Below are 21,155 nucleotides of genomic sequence, written 5' to 3'. Positions count from 1 at the left end.
ATTCAAAACTGCCAGGACATCCTCCCTCCGAACATCTATTTCCTCCAGCCTATTAGCCTGAAACACCTTCTCTTCCTCAAAAACATGGCCCCTCTCCTTGGTGAACACTGAAGAAAAGTATTCATTCATCACCTCGCCTATCTCTACTGACTCCATACACAAGTTCCCACTACTGTCCTTGACTGGCCCTAGCCTCACCCTGGTCATTCTTTTATTCCTCACATAAGAGTAAAAAGCCTTGGGGTTTTCCTTGATCCGGCCCGCCAAGGACTTCTCATGTCCCCTCCTAGCTCTCCTAAGCCCCTTTTTCAGCTCGTTCCTTGCTAACTTGTAACCCTCAATCGAGCCATCTGAACCTTGTTTCCTCATCCCTACATAAGCTTCCCTCTTCCTTTTCACAAGACATTCCACCTCTTTCGTGAACCATGGTTCCCTCACTCGGCCATTTCCTCCCTGCCTGACAGGGACATACCTATCAAGGACACCCAGTATTTGTTCCTTGAAAAAGTTCCACTTTTCATTAGTGCCTTTCCCTGACAGTTTCTGTTCCCAACTTATGCCCCCTAATTCTTGCCTAATCGCATCATAATTACCTCTCTCCCAATTGTAAACCTTGCCCTGCCGTACGGCCCTATCCCTCTCCATTGCAATAACAAAAGACACCGAATTGTGGTCACTATCTCCAAAGTGCTCTCCCACAACCAAATCTAACACTTGGCCCGGTTCATTTCCCAGTACCAAATCCAATGTGGCCTCACCTCTTGTCGGCCTATCCACATATTGTGTCAGGAAACCCTCCTGCACACACTGCACAAAAACTGCCCCATCCGAACTATTTGACCTACAAAGGTTCCAATCAATATTTGGAAAGTTAAAGTCCCTCATGACAACTACCCTGTGACCCCCACACATATCCATAATCTGCTTAGCAATTTCTTCCTCCACATCTCTATTACTATTTGGGGGCCTATAGTAAACTCCTAACAACGTGACCGCTCCTTTCCTATTTCTAACCTCAGCCCATATTACCTCAGTGTGCAGATCCCCCTCGAAATGCCTTTCCGCAGCCGTTAAACTATCCTTGATTAACAATGCTACTCCTCCACCTCCACATACCAAACTTTATTAACATCTCCCATCAAACACTCCCAGGACAGGTACAGCACGGGGTTAGATACAGAGTAAAGCTCCCTCTACACTGTCCCCCATCAAACACTCCCAGGACAGGTACAGCACGGGGTTAGATACAGAGTAAATCTCCCTCTACACTGTCCCCCATCAAACACTCCCAGGACAGGTACAGCACGGGGTTAGATACAGAGTAAAGCTCCCTCTACCCTGTCCCCATCAAACACTCCCAGGACAGGTACAGCACGGGGTTAGATACAGAGTAAAGCTCCCTCTATACTGTCCCCATCAAACACTCCCAGGACAGGTGCAGCACGGGGTTAGATACAGAGTAAAGCTCCCTCGACACTGTCCCCATCAAACACTCCCAGGACAGGTACAGCACGGGGTTAGATACAGAGTAAATCTCCCTCTACACTGTCCCCCATCAAACACTCCCAGGACAGGTACAGCACGGGGTTAGATACAGAGTAAAGCTCCCTCTACACTGTCCCCATCAAACACTCCCAGGACAGGTACAGCACGGGGTTAGATACAGAGTAAATCTCCCTCTACACTGTCCCCCATCAAACACTCCCAGAACAGGTACAGCACGGGGTTAGATACAGAGTAAAGCTCCCTCTACACTGTCCCCCATCAAACACTCCCAGGACAGGTACAGCACGGGGTTAGATACAGAGTAAAGCTCCCTCTACACTGTCCCCCCATCAAACACTCTCAGGAAAGGTACAGCACGGGGTTAGATACAGAGTAAAGCTCCATCTACACTGTCCCCCATCAAAAACTCCCAGGACAGGTACAGCACGGGGTTAGATACAGAGTAAAGCTCCCTCTACACTGAGCACCATCAAACACTCCCAGGACAGGTACAGCACGGGGTTAGATACAGAGTAAAGCTCCCTCTACACTGTCCCCATCAAACACTCCCAGGACAGGTACAGCACGGGGTTAGATACAGAGTAAAGCTCCCTCTACACTGTCCCCCATCAAACACTCCCACGACAGGTACAGCACAGGGTTAGAAACAGAGTAAAGCTCCCTCTACACTGTCCCCATCAAACACTCCCAGGACAGGTACAGCACGGGGTTAGATACAGAGTAAAGCTCCCTCTACACTGTCCCCCATCAAACATTCCCAGGACAGGGAGAGCCTGGGGTTCGATACAGAGTAAATCTCCCTCTACACTGTCCCCCATCAAACACTCCCAGGACAGGTACAGCACGGGGTTAGATACAGAGTAAAGCTTCCTCTACACTGTCCCCCATCAAACACTCCCAGGACAGGTACAGCACGGGGTTAGATACAGAGTAAAGCTCCCTCTACCCTGTCCCCATCAAACACTCCCAGGACAGGGAGAGCCTGGGGTTCGATACAGAGTAAATCTCCCTCTACACTGTCCCCCATCAAACACTCCCAGGACAGGTACAGCACGGGGTTAGATACAGAGTAAAGCTTCCTCTACACTGTCCCCCATCAAACACTCCCAGGACAGGTACAGCACGGGGTTAGATACAGAGTAAAGCTCCCTCTACCCTGTCCCCATCAAACACTCCCAGGACAGGTACAGCACGGGGTTAGATACAGAGTAAAGCTCCCTCTATACTGTCCCCATCAAACACTCCCAGGACAGGTGCAGCACGGGGTTAGATACAGAGTAAAGCTCCCTCGACACTGTCCCCATCAAACACTCCCAGGACAGGTACAGCACGGGGTTAGATACAGAGTAAAGCTCCCTCTACACTGTCCCCCATCAAACACTCCCAGGACAGGTACAGCACGGGGCTAGATACAGAGTAAAGCTTCCTCTACACTGTCCCCATCAAACACTCCCAGGACAGGTACAGCACGGGGTTAGATACAGAGTAAAGCTCCCTCTACACTGTCCTCCATCAAACACTCCCAGGACAGGTACAGCACGGGGTTAGATACAGAGTAAAGCTCCCTCTACACTGTCTCCATCAAACACTCCCAGGACAGGTACAGCACGGGGTTAGATACAGAGTAAAGCTCCCTCTACCCTGTCCCCATCAAACACTCCCAGGACAGGTACAGCACGGGGTTAGATACAGAGTAAAGCTCCCTCTACACTGTCCCCATCAAACACTCCCAAGACAGGTACAGCTCGGGGTTAGATACAGAGTAAAGCTCCCTCTACACTGTCCCCCATCAAACACTCCCAGGACAGGGAGAGCCTGGGGTTCGATACAGAGTAAATCTCCCTCTACACTGTCCCCCATCAAACACTCCCAGGACAGCTACAGCACGGGGTTAGATACAGAGTAAATCTCCCTCTACACTGTCCCCCATCAAAAACTCCCAGGACAGGTACAGCACAGGGTTAGATACAGAGTAAAGCTCCCTCTACACTGAGCACCATCAAACACTCCCAGGACAGGTACAGCACGGGGTTAGATACAGAGTAAAGCTCCCTTTACACTGTCCCCCATCAAACACTCCCAGGACAGGTACAGCATGGGGTTAGATACAGAGTAAAGCTCCCTCTACACTGTCCCCCATCAAATACTCCCAGGACAGGTACAGCATGGGGTTAGATACAGAGTAAAGCTCCCTCTACACTGTCCCCCATCAAACACTCCCAGGACAGGTACAGCACGGGGTTAGATACAGAGTAAAGCTCCCTCTACACTGTCCCCATCAAACACTCCCAGGACAGGTACAGCACGGGGTTAGATACAGAGTAAAGCTCCCTCTACACTGTCCCCCATCAAACACTCCCACGACAGGTACAGCACAGGGTTAGAAACAGAGTAAAGCTCCCTCTACACTGTCCCCATCAAACACTCCCAGGACAGGTACAGCACGGGGTTAGATACAGAGTAAAGCTCCCTCTACACTGTCCCCCATCAAACATTCCCAGGACAGGGAGAGCCTGGGGTTCGATACAGAGTAAATCTCCCTCTACACTGTCCCCCATCAAACACTCCCAGGACAGGTACAGCACGGGGTTAGATACAGAGTAAAGCTTCCTCTACACTGTCCCCCATCAAACACTCCCAGGACAGGTACAGCACGGGGTTAGATACAGAGTAAAGCTCCCTCTACCCTGTCCCCATCAAACACTCCCAGGACAGGGAGAGCCTGGGGTTCGATACAGAGTAAATCTCCCTCTACACTGTCCCCCATCAAACACTCCCAGGACAGGTACAGCACGGGGTTAGATACAGAGTAAAGCTTCCTCTACACTGTCCCCCATCAAACACTCCCAGGACAGGTACAGCACGGGGTTAGATACAGAGTAAAGCTCCCTCTACCCTGTCCCCATCAAACACTCCCAGGACAGGTACAGCACGGGGTTAGATACAGAGTAAAGCTCCCTCTATACTGTCCCCATCAAACACTCCCAGGACAGGTGCAGCACGGGGTTAGATACAGAGTAAAGCTCCCTCGACACTGTCCCCATCAAACACTCCCAGGACAGGTACAGCACGGGGTTAGATACAGAGTAAAGCTCCCTCTACACTGTCCCCCATCAAACACTCCCAGGACAGGTACAGCACGGGGCTAGATACAGAGTAAAGCTTCCTCTACACTGTCCCCATCAAACACTCCCAGGACAGGTACAGCACGGGGTTAGATACAGAGTAAAGCTCCCTCTACACTGTCCTCCATCAAACACTCCCAGGACAGGTACAGCACGGGGTTAGATACAGAGTAAAGCTCCCTCTACACTGTCTCCATCAAACACTCCCAGGACAGGTACAGCACGGGGTTAGATACAGAGTAAAGCTCCCTCTACCCTGTCCCCATCAAACACTCCCAGGACAGGTACAGCACGGGGTTAGATACAGAGTAAAGCTCCCTCTACACTGTCCCCATCAAACACTCCCAAGACAGGTACAGCTCGGGGTTAGATACAGAGTAAAGCTCCCTCTACACTGTCCCCCATCAAACACTCCCAGGACAGGGAGAGCCTGGGGTTCGATACAGAGTAAATCTCCCTCTACACTGTCCCCCATCAAACACTCCCAGGACAGGTACAGCACGGGGTTAGATACAGAGTAAAGCTCCCTCTACACTGTCCCCCATCAAAAACTCCCAGGACAGGTACAGCACAGGGTTAGATACAGAGTAAAGCTCCCTCTACACTGAGCACCATCAAACACTCCCAGGACAGGTACAGCACGGGGTTAGATACAGAGTAAAGCTCCCTTTACACTGTCCCCCATCAAACACTCCCAGGACAGGTACAGCATGGGGTTAGATACAGAGTAAAGCTCCCTCTACACTGTCCCCCATCAAATACTCCCAGGACAGGTACAGCATGGGGTTAGATACAGAGTAAAGCTCCCTCTACACTGTCCCCCATCAAACACTCCCAGGACAGGTACAGCACGGGGTTAGATACAGAGTAAAGCTCCCTCTACACTGTCCCCATCAAACACTCCCAGGACAGGTACAGCACGGGGTTAGATACAGAGTAAAGCTCCCTCTACACTGTCCCCATGAGCGCAGCATGGGTTAGACTCAGAGTAAAATCCCTGCACACTTGCATCATTTTAAGTTAGTGCTGAATTCCTATTCCCCGCAAAGCCCTCATTTGCGAAACTACAAGGTGAGCTGTTACCTCATCGAAGACGCGGTTTTTTGCCCGGCTGAGTGCGGTGCTCAGAACATTAATCCAGGATTCCTTCTCCTCAGGACTGACTGCCAGGAAGACCAGGTTTGGGACCTGGAGGAGGGAGATGCGTCGGGACACTGAGTGAGTAATGTGGTGATGGCTTTAATACCATAGCAATGCAAGTAACAAAGTGTCGAATCCTAACAAGACTCACTGCCGACCACTAACAACATGTCGCAGCCTCGGGGGATGTGGAACTCGACAGATATTTATTCAAGTATTATTGAAACTGAAGTATAAACACTGCGTTGTGAAGGAAAGGAAATCTGTACACTTATACAGCCTCTTCCATAATCTCAGGACATCTCAAAGTACCGTACAGCCAATGCAGAGAATGTTTAAAATGTAGCCTCTCTCGTCATGTGTCTGGAAGGCAAATGCAATGTTAGCATTCGTGTCGAGAGGGCTAGAATACAAGAGCAGGGATGGACTTCTGAGGCTGTATAAGGCTCTGGTCGGACCCCATTTGGAGCATTGTGAGCAGTTTGGGGCCCCGTATCTAAGGAAGGATGTGCCGACCTTGGAAAGGGTCCAGAGGAGGTTCACAAGAATGATCCCTGGAATGAAGAGCTTGTCGTATGAGGAACGGTTGAGGACTCTGAATCATAGAATCCCTACAGTGCAGAAGGAGGCTATTCAGCCCATAAAGTCTGCATCGACCACAATCCCACCCAGGCCCTATCCCCGTAACCCCATGCATTTACCCTGCTAGTCCCCCTGACACTAAGGGGCAATTTAGCACGGCCAATCCACCTAACCCGCACATCTTTGGACTGTGGGAGGAAACTGGAGCACCCGGAGGAAACCCACACAGACACGGGGAGAACGTGCAGACTCCACACAGACAGTGACCCAAGCGAGGATCGAACCCGGGTCCCTGGCGCTGTGAGGCAGCAGCGCTAACCCACGGTGTCTGTACTCGTCGGAGTTTACAAGGATGAGTGGGGGGGGATCTGATTGGCCATCCTAAAAAAAAATTGCCCTTCATGTCCTGAGATGCGTAGGTTAGAGGGATTCGTGGGTAAATATGTAGGGATATCATAGAATCATAGAAACCCTACGGTGCAGAAGGAGGCCATTCGGCCCATCGAGTCTGCACCGACCACAATCCCACCCAGGCCCTACTCGCTAATCCCTTTTTTTTTACCCGCTAATTTACCCGCTAATCTACGCATCCCAGGACTCTAAGGGGCAATTTTTAACCTGGCCAATCAACCTAACCCGCACATCTTTGGACTGTGGGAGGAAACCGGAGCACCCGGAGGAAACCCACGCAGACACGAGGAGAATGTGCAAACTCCACACAGACAGTGACCCGAGCCGGGAATCGAACCCGGGACCCTGGAGCTGTGAAGCAGCAGTGCTAACCACTGTGCTACCGTGCCACCCTATGGGGGTAGGGCCTGGGTGGGATTGTGGTCGGTGCAGACTCGATGGGCCGAATGGCCTCTTTCTGTACTGTAGGGTTTCTATGATTCTATTGAAACTTACAGGATACTGCGAGGCCTGGATAGAGTGGACGTGGAGAGGATGTTTCCATTAGTGGGAAAAACTAGAACCAGAGGCACAACCTCAGGCTAAAGGGACGATCCTTTAAAACAGAGATGAGGAGGAATTTCTTCAGTCAGCGAGTGGCGAATCTGTGGAACTCTTTGCCGTAGAAGGCTGTGGAGGCCGGGTCATCGAGTGTCTTTAAGACAGAGCGATGGTTTTATGGTGTAGTAATTCATCAAACTCCTGTAAACACTAATGTGATAACGACCAGTTAAAATGTTTTAGCGGTGTTATTGGATCATAAGACATAGGAGCAGAATTAGGCCATTCGGCCCATCGAGTCTGCTCCGCCATTCAATCACGGCTGATTCTTTTCTCATCCCCATTCTCCTGCCTTTTCCCCATAACCCCTGATCCCCTTATTAATCAAGAACCTATCTCTCTCTGTCTTAAAGACACTTAATGACCCGGCCTCCGCAACCTTCTGCGGCAAAGAGTTCCACAGATTCACCACTCTCTGGCTGAAGAAATTCCTCCTCATCTCTGTTTTAAAGGATCGTCCCTTTAGCCTGAGGTTGTGCCCTCTGGTTCTAGTTTTTCCTACTAGTGGAAACATCCTCTCCACGTCCACTCTATCCAGGCCTCGCAGTATCCTGTAAGTTTCAATAAGATCCCCCCCATTCTTCTAAACTCCAATGAGTACAGACCCAGAGTCCTCAACCCTTCCTCATACGACAAGCTCTTCATTCCAGGGATCATTCTTGTGAACCTCCTCTGGACCCTTTCCAAGGCCAGCACATCCTTCCATAGATATGGGGCCCAAAACTGCTCACAATACTCCAAATGGGGTCTGACCAGAGCCTTATACAGCCTCAGCAGTACATCCCTGCTCTTGTATTCTAGCCCTCTCGACATGAATGCTAACATTGCATTTGCCTTCCTAACTGCTATGATGGATTTTGGTGTTGACGAAGGAGTAAATATCAGTCGAAGCTACTATTGACCCTTTTTCAAGGGGGCTGGAGTATCCGAATAGGGAAGTCTTACTACAACTGTACAAGTTACTGGTGAGACCACATCTGGGGCTAGATTTTCCAGCCACGCTCGCCCCTATCTGTGTGGAGTCTGCACGTTCTCCCCGTGTCTGCATGGGTTTCCTCCGGGTGCTCCGGTTTCCTCCCACACTCCAAAGATGTGCGGGTTAGGTGGATTGGTCGTGCTAAATTGCACCTTAGTGTCAGGGGGATTAGCAGGGTAAATATGTGGGGTTATGGGGATAGGGCCTGGGTGGGATTGTGATTGGTGCAGACTCGATGGGCCGAATGGCCTCCTTCTGCACTGTAGGGATTCTACGAAAACCAAAAATCCCGCCCAAGATAAATGGACCTCTGCATGATCCAACCCCCCCTCGCTCCGATTCGCGTGCCGGACAGGACGGGAAAGCTCCCCCCTGGAGCACTGGGAGCAGTTTTGGTTCCCTTATTTAAGGAAAGATATTTGATTGGAGGCAATTCAGAGAAGGTTGACGAGATGATCCCTGGTGTGGAGGGATTGTCTGATGAGGAGAGGTTAAACAGGCAGTCTCAGTCTCAGTCTGAGTGAGCTGATACACGGGGCCACACGGTCACTCGGCCTGAGTGAGCTGATACACGGGGCCACACGGTCACTCGGCCTGAGTGAGCTGATACACGGGGCCACACGGTCACTCGGCCTGAGTGAGCTGATACACGGGGCCACACGGTCACTCGGCCTGAGTGAGCTGATACACGGGGCCACACGGTCACTCGGCCTGAGTGTGCCGATACACGGGGCCACACGGTCACTCGGCCTGAGTGAGCTGATACACGGGGCCACACGGTCACTCGGCCTGAGTGAGCTGATACACGGGGCCACACGGTCACTCGGCCTGAGTGTGCCGATACACGGGGCCACACGGTCACTCGGCCTGAGTGAGCTGATACACGGGGCCACACGGTCACTCGGCCTGAGTGTGCCGATACACGGGGCCACACGGTCACTCGGCCTGAGTGAGCTGATACACGGGGCCACACGGTCACTCGGCCTGAGTGAGCTGATACACGGGGCCACACGGTCACTCGGCCTGAGTGAGCTGATACACGGGGCCACACGGTCACTCGGCAGTGCGGAGGAGAGGGAACGCTCACCGTGTTTCCCGGCTGTTTGTTGCGGATCAGTGTGAACTTGCTGTGATTCTTCTTGCTGCGACTTTTCGATTTGCGAAGTTCCTCGCATTTTTCATAGTCCGTCAGGTCAAACTTATCCAGAACCTTCTTCTCATCTTTCACCTGCAAATTGGAACAGCCACAATCAGCTGGCCAGGTTCTCAACATCGAACCAGCGACCTCCCCCCCTCACCGCGACTTCCCCACCCTCCAACCTCACCGCGACCTCCCCACCCTCACCGTGACCTCCCCATCCTCACTCACCCTCCAACCTCACCCACCCTCCAACCTCACCGCGACCTCCCCCCCTCACCGCGACTTCCCCACCCTCCAACCTCACCGCGACCTCCCCCCCTCACCGCGACTTCCCCACCCTCCAACCTCACCGCGACCTCCCCACCCTCACCGTGACCTCCCCACCCTCACTCACCCTCCAACCTCACCCACCCTCCAACCTCACCGCGACCTCCCCACCCTCACCGTGACCTCCCCACCCTCACTCACCCTCCAACCTCACCGCGACCTCCCCACCCTCACTCACCCTCCAACCTCACCCACCCTCCAACCTCACCGCGACCTCCCCACCCTCACCGTGACCTCCCCACCCTCACTCACCCTCCAACCTCACCGCGACCTCCCCACCCTCACTCACCCTCCAACCTCACCCACCCTCCAACCTCACCGCGACCTCCCCACCCTCACCGTGACCTCCCCACCCTCACCGTGACCTCCCCACCCTCACCGTGACCTCCCCACCCTCACCGTGACCTCCCCACCCTCACTCACCCTCCAACCTCACCCACCCTCCAACCTCACCGCGACCTCCCCACCCTCACCGTGACCTCCCCACCCTCACTCACCCTCCAACCTCACCGTGACCTCCCCACCCTCACTCACCCTCCAACCTCACTCACCCTCCAACCTCACCCACCCTCCAACCTCACCGTGACCTCCCCACCCTCACCCACCCTCCAACCTCACCGCGACCTCCCCACCCTCACTCACCCTCCACCCTCACCGTCTCCTCCCCACCCTCACTCACCCTCCAACCTCACCCACCCTCCAACCTCACCGCGACCTCCCCACCCTCACTCACCCTCCAACCTCACCACGACCTCCCCACCCTCACTCACCCTCCAACCTCACAGTGACCTCCCCACCCTCACTCACCCTCCAACCTCACAGTGACCTCCCCACCCTCACTCACCCTCCAACCTCACAGTGACCTCCCCACCCTCACTCACCCTCCAACCTCACAGTGACCTCCCCACCCTCACTCACCCTCCAACCTCCCCACCCTCACTCACCCTCCAACCTCACCGCAACCTCCCCACCCTCACTCTCCCTCCAACCTCACCGCGACCTCCCCGCCCTCACTCACCCTCCAACCTCACCCACCCTCCAACCTCACCGCATCCTCCCCACCCTCACTCACCCTCCAACCTCCCACCCTCACTCTCCCTCCAACCTCACCCACCCTCCAACCTCACCGCAACCTCCCCACCCTCACTCACCCTCCAACCTCACCGCAACCTCCCCACCCTCACTCACCCTCCAACCTCACCGCAACCTCCCCACCCTCACTCTCCCTCCAACCTCACCGCAACCTCCCCACCCTCACTCACCCTCCAACCTCACCGCAACCTCCCCACCCTCACTCACCCTCCAACCTCACCGCAACCTCCCCACCCTCACTCACCCTCCAACCTCTCCTCCCTCACTCTCCCTTGAACCTCAGCACAGGGACCTACCTACTTGTCAGTAAGGTTCGAGTCTGGAGGCAGCATGAGGTGGAGGGTTATGAGGAGAGGGTGCAGTATAGCAACTGTGGCCCCGGTATCCTCCATCGAAAACACAGCTGCCAATGGAAGAGTGAGGACGGACAACTCCCCCATTGGAATGGAATGAATTCGAAGCAATCAGACATTCGCTCTCTCTCTCTCCCTCTCTCACTGGGACAGTCTCTCTCTCTCTCTCTCCCTCTCTCACTGGGACAGTCTCTCTCTCTCTCTCCCTCTCTCACTGGGACAGTCTCTCTCTCTCTCTCTCCCTCTCTCACTGGGACAGTCTCTCTCTCTCTCTCTCTCCCTCTCTCACTGGGACAGTCTCTCTCTCTCTCTCTTTCCCTCTCTCACTGGGACAGTCTCTCTTTCTCTCTCTCCCTCTCTCACTGGGACAGTCTCTCTCTCTCTCCCTCTCTCACTGGGACAGTCTCTCTCTCTCCCTCTCTCACTGGGACAGTCTCTCTCTCTCTCTCTCTCCCTCTCTCACTGGGACAGTCTCTCTCTCTCCCTCTCTCACTGGGACAGTCTCTCTCTCTCTCTCACTCTCTCCCTCTCTCACTGGGACAGTCTCTCTCTCTCTCTCTCTCTCCCTCTCTCACTGGGACAGTCTCTCTCTCTCTCTCTCTCTCCTCTCTCACTGGGACAGTCTCTCTCTCTCTCTCTCTCTCCCTCTCTCACTGGGACAGTCTCTCTCTCTCTCTCCCTCTCTCACTGGGACAGTCTCTCTCTCTCTCCCTCTCTCCCTCTCTCACTGGGACAGTCTCTCTCTCTCTCCCTCTCTCACTGGGACAGTCTCTCTCTCTCTCCCTCTCTCACTGGGACAGTCTCTCACTCTCTCCCTCTCTCACTGGGACAGTCTCTCTCTCTCTCTCTCTTTCCCTCTCTCACTGGGACAGTCTCTCTTTCTCTCTCTCCCTCTCTCACTGGGACAGTCTCTCTCTCTCTCCCTCTCTCACTCTCTCCCTCTCTCACTGGGACAGTCTCTCTCTCTCTCTCTTTCCCTCTCTCACTGGGACAGTCTCTCTTTTCTCTCTCTCCCTCTCTCACTGGGACAGTCTCTCTCTCTCTCTCTCTCTCCCTCTCTCACTGGGACAGTCTCTCTCTCTCTCTCCCTCTCTCACTGGGACAGTCTCTCTCTCTCTCCCTCTCTCACTCTCTCCCTCTCTCACTGGGACAGTCTCTCACTCTCTCCCTCTCTCACTGGGACAGTCTCTCTCTCTCTCTCTCTTTCCCTCTCTCACTGGGACAGTCTCTCTTTCTCTCTCTCCCTCTCTCACTGGGACAGTCTCTCTCTCTCTCTCCCTCTCTCACTCTCTCCCTCTCTCACTGGGACAGTCTCTCTCTCTCTCTCTTTCCCTCTCTCACTGGGACAGTCTCTCTTTCTCTCTCTCCCTCTCTCACTGGGACAGTCTCTCTTTCTCTCTCTCCCTCTCTCACTGGGACAGTCTCTCTCTCTCTCTCTCTCTCTCTTTCCCTCTCTCACTGGGACAGTCTCTCTTTCTCTCTCTCCCTCTCTCACTGGGACAGTCTCTCTTTCTCTCTCTCCCTCTCTCACTGGGACAGTCTCTCTCTCTCTCTCTCTCTTTCCCTCTCTCACTGGGACAGTCTCTCTTTCTCTCTCTCCCTCTCTCACTGGGACAGTCTCTCTCTCTCTCTCTTTATCTCTCTCACTGGGGACCAAAATCTCTCCCAAACGATCATTCCCCATCTGAACTGGCTGAGTATTTTGATGTGGAGATGCCGGCGTTGGACTGGGGTAAGCACAGTAAGAAGTCTCACAACACCAGGTTAAAGTCCAACAGGTTTATTTGGTAGCAAATACCATAAGCTTTCGGAGCACTGCTCCTTCGTCAGATGGAGTGGATATCTGTTCTCAAACAGTGCACAGACACAGAAATCAAATTACAGACTAACTCTGTAACTTGATTTCTGTGTCTGTTTGCACTGTTTGAGAACAGATATCCACTCCATCTGACGAAGGAGCAGTGCTCCGAAAGCTTATGGTATTTGCTACCAAATAAACCTGTTGGACTTAACCTGGTGTTGTGAGACTTCTTACTGAGTATTTTGGACCAGTAAAGGCAATCCTGACAACCCAACACAAAGCCACACTCCCTGTCCAAAAGAGTCACTGGCACATAGAACCATAGAACAGCTGCAGCACAGAAAGGAGGCCATTCGGCCCGCCTTGTCTGAGGGCACCCATGAGCAGGAATGGAAACTCGATGGTTGGGTTTGAGGTTGGATGTAGGTGCTCTGAAAGGGGCGCTAAGCTTATCACATATTGTGGACAGCCACCTGACTTCTTATAACTAGACTAGAGGCAGCAGTGCTAACCACGGCGGCACAGTGGTTAGCGCTGCTGCCTCACAGCTCCAGGGACCCGGGTTCGATTCCCGGCTTGGGTCGCTGTCTGCGTGGGTTTCCTCCGGGTGCTCCAGTTTCCTCCCACAGTCCAAAGATCTGTTGGTTAGGTGGATTGGCCATGCTAAATTGCCCCTTAGTGTCCAAAGATGTGCAGGTTAGGTGGATTAGCCGTGCTAAATTGCCCCTTAGTGTCCAAAGATGTGTGGGTTAGGTGGATTGGCCATGCTAAATTGCCCCTTAGTGTCCTAAGATGTGTGGGTTAGGTGGATTGGCCGTGCTAAATTGCCCCTTAGTGTCCCAGGATGCGTAGGTTAGTGGGGTAAATATGTGGGGTTATGGGGATGAGGCCTAGGTGGGATTGTGGTCGGTGCAGACTCGATGGGCCGAATGGCCTCCTTCTGCACTGTAGGGTTTCAATGAAATGGTTGGGTAAAGTCTTATACCTGCCACCTTCAGGCCACGTGTAACCCTATTTATCTCTTGGCTGAGGTCAGCTAACTGAGGGGTCGAGATTGAACTCTCCTCACTGGATCGCCTCAGGATTACCGCTGCTCTTTAGTGATGGCAGTCCGTAGGGTCAGAGCCTCCCGCACCCAGTCTAGTCCTGAAACCTCCGGAAAGACAAAGGGTCTAGGTTCTGTCTTGGGAGATGGAGTTGTATCGAACTTTGGTGAGGCCACAGCTGGAGCACTGTGTGCAGTTCTGGTTGCCACATTACAGGAAGGATGTGATTGCACTGGAGAGGGTGCAGAGGAGATTCACCAGGATGCTGCCTGGGATGGAGCATTGACGTTATGGTGAGAGGTTGGGTAGGCTTGGGTTGTTTTTGTTGGAGGAGAGAAGACTGAGGGGCGACCTGATGGGCTGAAGGCCTCTTCTGCTCTGTAACATAGATGTAGAAACATAGAAGATAGGAGAAGGAGGAGGCCATTCGGCCCTTCGAGCCTGCTCCTCCATTCATCACCATCATGGCTGATCATCCAACTCAATAGCCTAATCCTGCTTTCTAGAAACATAGAAAAACTACAGCACAATACAGGCTCTTCAGCTCACAAAGTTGTGCCGAACATGTTCCTACCTTAGCGATTACTAGGCTTACCTATAACCCTCTATCTTACTAAGTTCCATGTACTTATCTAAAAGTCTCTTAAAAGACCCTATCGAATCCGCCTCCACCACCGTTGCTGGCAGCCCATTCCACGCACCCACCACCCTCTGAGTGAAAAACTTACCCCTGACATCTCCTCTGTACCTACTCCCCAGCACCTTAAACCTGTGTCCTCTTGTGGCAACCATTTCAGCCCTGGGAAAAAGCCTCTGACTGTCCACTCGATCAATACCTCTCAACATCTTATACACCTCTATCAGGTCACCCCTCGTCCTTCGTCTCTCCAAGGAGAAAAGGCCGAGCTCACTCAACCTATCCTCATAAGGCATGCTCCTCAACCCAGGCAACATCCTTGTAAATCTCCTCTGCACCCTTTCTATGGCTTCCACATCCTTCCTGTAATGAGGCGACCAGAACTGAGCACAGTACTCCAAGTGTGGTCTGACCATGGCCATGGCCACTGTAAATGTTCGCCCCTGCCCAGACCCCCCTACACGTCCAGTGCTGACAAACCGCAGAGCTGGCTAGCTGGGCAAATGGACTACCCTTAATTACCAAGCGGTTAACAGCACGGAAAGAGGCCCTTCGGCCCATCATGTTTGTGCCAACCATCAAGCACCTATCTAAAGATGTACAGGTTAGGTGGATTGGCCGTGCTAAATTGCTCCTTAGTGTCCAAAGATGTGTAGGTTAGGTGGATTGGCCGTGCTAAATGCTTAGGGTAACAGGAATGGGGGGGGGGGGGGGGGTTGGGGAGGGCACGGGTAAGATACTCTGTCAGAGAGTCGGTGCAGATTCGATGGGCCGAATGGCTTCCTTCTGCACTTTAAGGATTCCATGTACGGGTTAGGTGGACTGGCCATGCTAAATTGTCAGGGGATTAGCAGGGTAAATACGTTACGGGGATACAGCTGGGTGGGATTGATACGGTGCAGGCTCGATGGGCCAAATGGCCTCATTCTGCACTGTAGGATTCCATGATTCTACTCTGGGGAAAATTACCACAATCCATACTGGTGGAGATAGGGATAACTGATTAACATGGAGTGAGGGGGGAGTGAGGGTGAGGGGGGAGTGAGGGTGAGGGGGGAGTGAGGGTGAGGGGGGAGTGAGGGTGAGGGGGGAGTGAGGGTGAGGGGGGAGTGAGGGGCGGGTGAGGGTGAGGGGCGGGTGAGGGGCGGGTGAGGGTGAGGGGGGAGTGAGGGTGAGGGGGGAGTGAGGGTGAGGGGGGAGTGAGGGTGAGGGGGGAGTGAGGGTGAGGGGGGAGTGAGGGTGAGGGGGGAGTGAGGGTGAGGGGGGAGTGAGGGTGAGGGGGGAGTGAGGGTGAGGGGGGAGTGAGGGTGAGGGGGGAGTGAGGGTGAGGGGGGAGTGAGGGTGAGGGGCGGGTGAGGGTGAGGGGCGGGTGAGGGTGAGGGGCGGGTGAGGGGCGGGTGAGGGTGAGGGGCGGGTGAGGGTGAGGGGCGGGTGAGGGTGAGGGGCGGGTGAGGGTGAGGGGCGGGTGAGGGTGAGGGGCGGGTGAGGGTGAGGGGCGAGTGAGGGTGAGGGGCGAGTGAGGGTGAGGGGCGAGTGAGGGTGAGGGGCGAGTGAGGGTGAGGGGCGAGTGAGAGTGAGGGTGAGGGGCGAGTGAGAGTGAGGGTGAGGGTGAAAGTGAGAGTGAGGGTTAGGGGCGAGTGAGGGTGAGAGTGAGTGAGGGGCGAGTGAGGGTGAGGGTGAGGGGCAAGTGAGAGTGAGGGTGAGGGGCAAGTGAGAGTGAGAGTGAGAGTGAGAGTGAGGGTGAGGGGTGAGTGAGAGTGAGAGTGAGAGTGAGAGTGAGAGTGAGAGTGAGGGTGAAAGTGAGGGTGAGGGTGAGGGTGAGGGGCGAGTGAGGGTGAGGGTGAGGGTGCGAGTGAGGGTGAGGGTAATGGGCGAGTGAGAGTGAGGGGCGAGTGAGAGTGAGAGTGAGGGTGAGAGTGAGAGTGAGGGGCGAGTGAGGGTGAGGGTGAGAGTGAGGATGAGGGTGAGGGGCGAGTGAGAGTGAGAGTGAGAGTGAGGGTGAGGGTGAGGGTCGAGTGAGAGTGAGGGGTGAGGGGTGAGTGAGAGTGAGAGTGAGGGTGAGGGTGAGAGTGAGGTGAGAGTGAGGGTGAGGGTGAGGGGTGAGTGAGAGTGAGGGTGAGGGTGAGGGTGAGAGTGAGGTGAGAGTGAGGGTGAGGGTGAGGGTGAGAGTGAGGTGAGAGTGAGGGTGAGGGTGAGGGTGAGGGGCGAGTGAGAGTGAGGGTGAGGGTGAGAGTGAGGGTGAGAGTGAGGGGAGAGTGAGGGGCGAGTGAGAATGAGGGTGAGGGTGAGAGTGAGGGGCGAGTGAGAGTGAGAGTGAGGGTGAGGGGCGGGTGAGGGTGAAGGGCGAGTGAGGGTGAGGGTGAGGGGCGAGTGAGAGTGAGGGGCGAGTGAGAGTGAGGGTGAGAGTGAGGGTGAGGGGCGAGTGAGAGTGAGGGTGAGGGTGAGGGTGAGGGTCGAGTGAGAGTGAGAGTGAGGGTGAGGGTCGAGTGAGAGTGAGGGTGAGGGGCGAGTGAGAGTGAGGGGCGAGTGAGGGTGAGGGTGGAGTGATTTTGATTTGATTTATTATTGTCACATGTATTAGTATACAGTGAAAAGTATTGTTTCTTGCGCGCTATACAGACAAAGCATACCGTTCATAGAGAAGGAAAGGAGAGAGTGCAGAATGTAGTGTTACAGTCATAGCTAGGGTGTAGAGAAAGATCAACTTAATGTGAGGTAGGTCCATTCAAAACTCTGACAGCAGCAGGGAAGAAGTTGTTCTTGAGTCGGTCGGTACGTGACCTCAGACTTTTGTATCTTTTTCCCGACGGAAGAAGGTGGAAGAGAGAATGTCCGGGGTGCGTGGGGGGGGTCCTTGATTATGCCGGCTGCTTTTCCGAGGCAGCGGGAAGTGTAGATGGAGTCAATGGATGGGAGGCTGGTTTGCGTGATGGATTGGGCTACATTCACGACCCTTTGTAGTTCCTTGCAGTCTTGGGCAGAGCAGGAGCCCCAGACCAAGCTGTGATACAACCAGAAAGAATGCTTTCTATGGTGCATCTGTAAAAGTTGGTGAGAGTCGTAGCTGACGCGCCAAATTTCCTTAGTCTTCTGAGAAAGTAGAGGCGTTGGTGGGGCTTTCTTAACTATAGTGTCGGCATGGGGGGGACCAGGACAGGTTGTTGGTGATCTGGGCACATAAAAATTTGAAGCTCTCGACCCTTTCTACTTTGTCCCCGTTGATGGAGACAGGGGCATGTTCTCCTTTACACTTCCTGAAGTCGATGACAATCTCCTTCGTTTTGTTGACATTGAGGGAGAGATTATTGTTGCCGCTCCAGTTCACCAGATTCTCTACCTCATTCCTGTACTCTGTCTCGTCATTGTGTGAGATCCGGTGAGGGCGAGGGGGAGTGAGGGCGAGGGGGAGTGGGGGCGAGGGGGAGTGAGGGGGAGTGAGGGTGGGGGCTAGTGAGGGTGAGGGGGGTAGTGAGGGTGAGGGGGGTAGTGAGGGTGAGGGGGGTAGTGAGGGTGAGGGGGGTAGTGAGGGAGAGATGGGGAGTGAGGGTGAGATGGGGAGTGAGAGTGAGGGGGAGGGTGAGGGTGACGGGGGGAGTGAGGGTGAGGGGTGTAGTGAGGGTGAGGGGGGAGTGAGAGTGAGAGTGAGGGGGAAGGTGAGGGTGATGGGGGAGTGAGGGTGAGGGGGGAGTGAGGGTGAGGGGGGGAGTGAGGGTGAGGGGGGGAGTGAGGGTGAGGGGGGAGTGAGGGTGAGGGGGGAGTGAGGGTGAGGGGGAGTGAGGGTGAGGGGGAGTGAGGGTGAGGGGGAGTGAGGGTGAGGGGGAGGGAGGGTGAGGGGGAGTGAGGGTGAGGGGGGAGTGAGGGTGGGGGGGGGGAGTGGTACAGGGTCGGCGAGGGGTACAGGGATGGTGAGGGGTTCAGGGACAGTGAGGGGTACAGGGACAGTGAAGGGTTCAGGGACAGTGAGGGGTACAGTGACAGTGAGGGGGACAGGGACAGTGTGGGGTTCAGGGACAGTGAGGGGTACAGGGACAGTGAGGGGTACAGGGACAGTGAGGGGTACAGGGACAGTGAGGGGTACAGGGACAGTGAGGGGTACAGGGACAGTGAGGGGTACAGGGACAGTGAGGGGTTCAGGGACAGTGAGGGGTTCAGGGACAGTGAGGGGTTCAGGGACAGTGAGGGGTTCAGGGACAGTGAGGGGTTCAGGGACAGTGAGGGGTTCAGGGACAGTGAGGGGTTCAGGGACAGTGAGGGGTTCAGGGACAGTGAGGGGTACAGGGACAGTGAGGGGTACAGGGACAGTGAGGGGTACAGGGACAGTGAGGGGTACAGGGACAGTGAGGGGTACAGGGACAGTGTGGGGTACAGGGACAGTGTGGGGTACAGGGACAGTGTGGGGGTACAGTGAAGGTGAGGGGTACAGGGACAGTGTGGGGTACAGGGACAGAGAGGGGTACAGTGAAGGTGAGGGGTACAGGGACAGTGTGGGTACAGGGACAGTGAGGGATACAGGGACAGTGAGGGGTACAGTGATAGTGAGGGGTACAGGGACCGTGTGGGGTACAGTGAAGGTGAGGGGTACAGGGACAATGTGGGGTACAGGGACAGTGTGGGGTACAGTGAAGGTGAGGGGTACAGGGACAGTGTGGGGTACAGGGACAGTGTGGGGTACAGGGACAGTGTGGGGTACAGGGACAGTGAGGGGTACAGGGACAGTGTGGGGTACAGGGACAGTGTGGGGTACAGGGACAGTGTGGGGTACAGGGACAGTGTGGGGTACAGGGACAGTGTGGGGTACAGGGACAGTGTGGGGTACAGGGACAGTGTGGGGTTCAGGGACAGTGAGGGGTTCAGGGACAGTGAGGGGTACAGGGACAGTGAGGGGTACAGGGACAGTGTGGGGTACAGGGACAGTGTGGGGTACAGGGACAGTGTGGGGTACAGGGACAGTGTGGGGTACAGGGACAGTGAGGGGTACAGGGACGGTGAGGGGTACAGGGACAGTGTGGGGTACAGGGACGGTGAGGGGTACAGGGACGGTGAGGGGTACAGGGACAGTGTGGGGTACAGGGACAGTGTGGGGTACAGGGACAGTGAGGGGTACAGGGACGGTGAGGGGTACAGGGACAGTGTGGGGTACAGGGACAGTGTGGGGTACAGGGACAGTGTGGGGTACAGGGACAGTGAGGGGTACAGGGACAGTGTGGGGTACAGGGACAGTGTGGGGTACAGGGACAGTGTGGGGTACAGGGACAGTGAGGGGTACAGGGACAGTGACGGGTACAGGGACGGTGAGGGGTACAGGGACAGTGTGGGGTACAGGGACGGTGAGGGGTACAGGGACGGTGAGGGGTACAGGGACAGTGTGGGGTACAGGGACAGTGTGGGGTACAGGGACAGTGAGGGGTACAGGGACAGTGAGGGGTACAGGGACAGTGACGGGTACAGGGACGGTGAGGGGTACAGGGACAGTGTGGGGTACAGGGACGGTGAGGGGTACAGGGACGGTGAGGGGTACAGGGACAGTGTGGGGTACAGGGACAGTGTGGGGTACAGGGACAGTGTGGGGTACAGGGACAGTGTGGGGTACAGGGACAGAGCAGGTACAGGGTGAGGACACAATGTTGCTCTGTATCTGGTGGTTCTCTCTCAGTTATAATTAGCTAACCGTGGTTTGTAAGTGTGTGGGTTCGAGTTTGTGACCAAAACAAACACTTTTTAACACAGCCTATCGCTGCTGGAGTCAAATCTTATCAACCTATAACTGTCACAATCTGCTTTTTAAAAATAAACCATGAGGCATTTTTAGCTGATTGCCATCCCCAGATTTTTTTAACTCTATTTATATTTGAACTGATTACATTTGGGTGTCTCTTAATGTATGTATCTGTGTGTGTTCCTGTGCGTACTGTGTGTGTTCCTGTGCGTACTGTGTGTGTGTTCCTGTGCGTACTGTGTGTGTGTTTCTGTGCGTACTGTGCGTGTGTTTCTGTGCGTACTGTGCGTGTGTTTCTGTGCGTAGTGTGTGTGTGTTTCTGTGTGTACTGTGTGTGTTTCTGTGCGTACTCTGTGTGTGTTTCTGTGCGCACTGTGTGTGTGTTCCTGTGTGCACTGTGTGTGTTCCTGTGCGTACTGTGTGTGTTCCTGTGCGTACTGTGTGTGTTCCTGTGCGTACTGTGTGTGTGTTTCTGTGCGTACCGTGTGTGTGTTCCTGTGCGTACCGTGTGTGTGTTCCTGTGTGTACCGTGTGTGTGTTCCTGTGCGTACCGTGTGTGTGTTCCTGTGCGTACCGTGTGTGCGTGTGTTTTGCTGCAGTCACTGTGTTGGGCATTGGTGCTGTGAGATTGGTGAGTCACAGGCCAGTGTCTTTCTATACACACGGTTTCTTGTGGCTTTTCTGTATAGACAGTGCTGATGG

General features: G+C 54.4%; 1 protein-coding gene across 2 annotated transcripts in view; it reads right to left on the bottom strand.

Moving 5' to 3' along the window:
* Nucleotides 1-21,155, bottom strand: part of LOC144486743 (pleckstrin homology domain-containing family O member 1-like) — a 111,660-nt gene that overhangs the window by 72,244 nt on the left and 18,261 nt on the right. For both annotated transcript variants that reach the window (XR_013496334.1, XM_078204772.1), the window contains exons 3-4: nt 9,428-9,568; nt 5,715-5,819 (exon numbers count right to left, since the gene is read on the bottom strand). Coding sequence is in view for 1 of the 2 variants with exons in the window: in XM_078204772.1 (XP_078060898.1) it covers nt 5,715-5,819; nt 9,428-9,568 (246 nt within the window). In the remaining variant the exon portion in view is untranslated. The remainder of the gene's footprint in view (nt 1-5,714; nt 5,820-9,427; nt 9,569-21,155) is intronic.

The sequence above is a fragment of the Mustelus asterias genome, unplaced genomic scaffold, assembly GCF_964213995.1.
Source record: "Mustelus asterias unplaced genomic scaffold, sMusAst1.hap1.1 HAP1_SCAFFOLD_443, whole genome shotgun sequence".
Lineage (NCBI taxonomy): Eukaryota > Metazoa > Chordata > Chondrichthyes > Carcharhiniformes > Triakidae > Mustelus > Mustelus asterias.
Note: the sequence above shows the minus strand (reverse complement) of the source record. Positions and strands in the feature narration are given on the sequence as shown.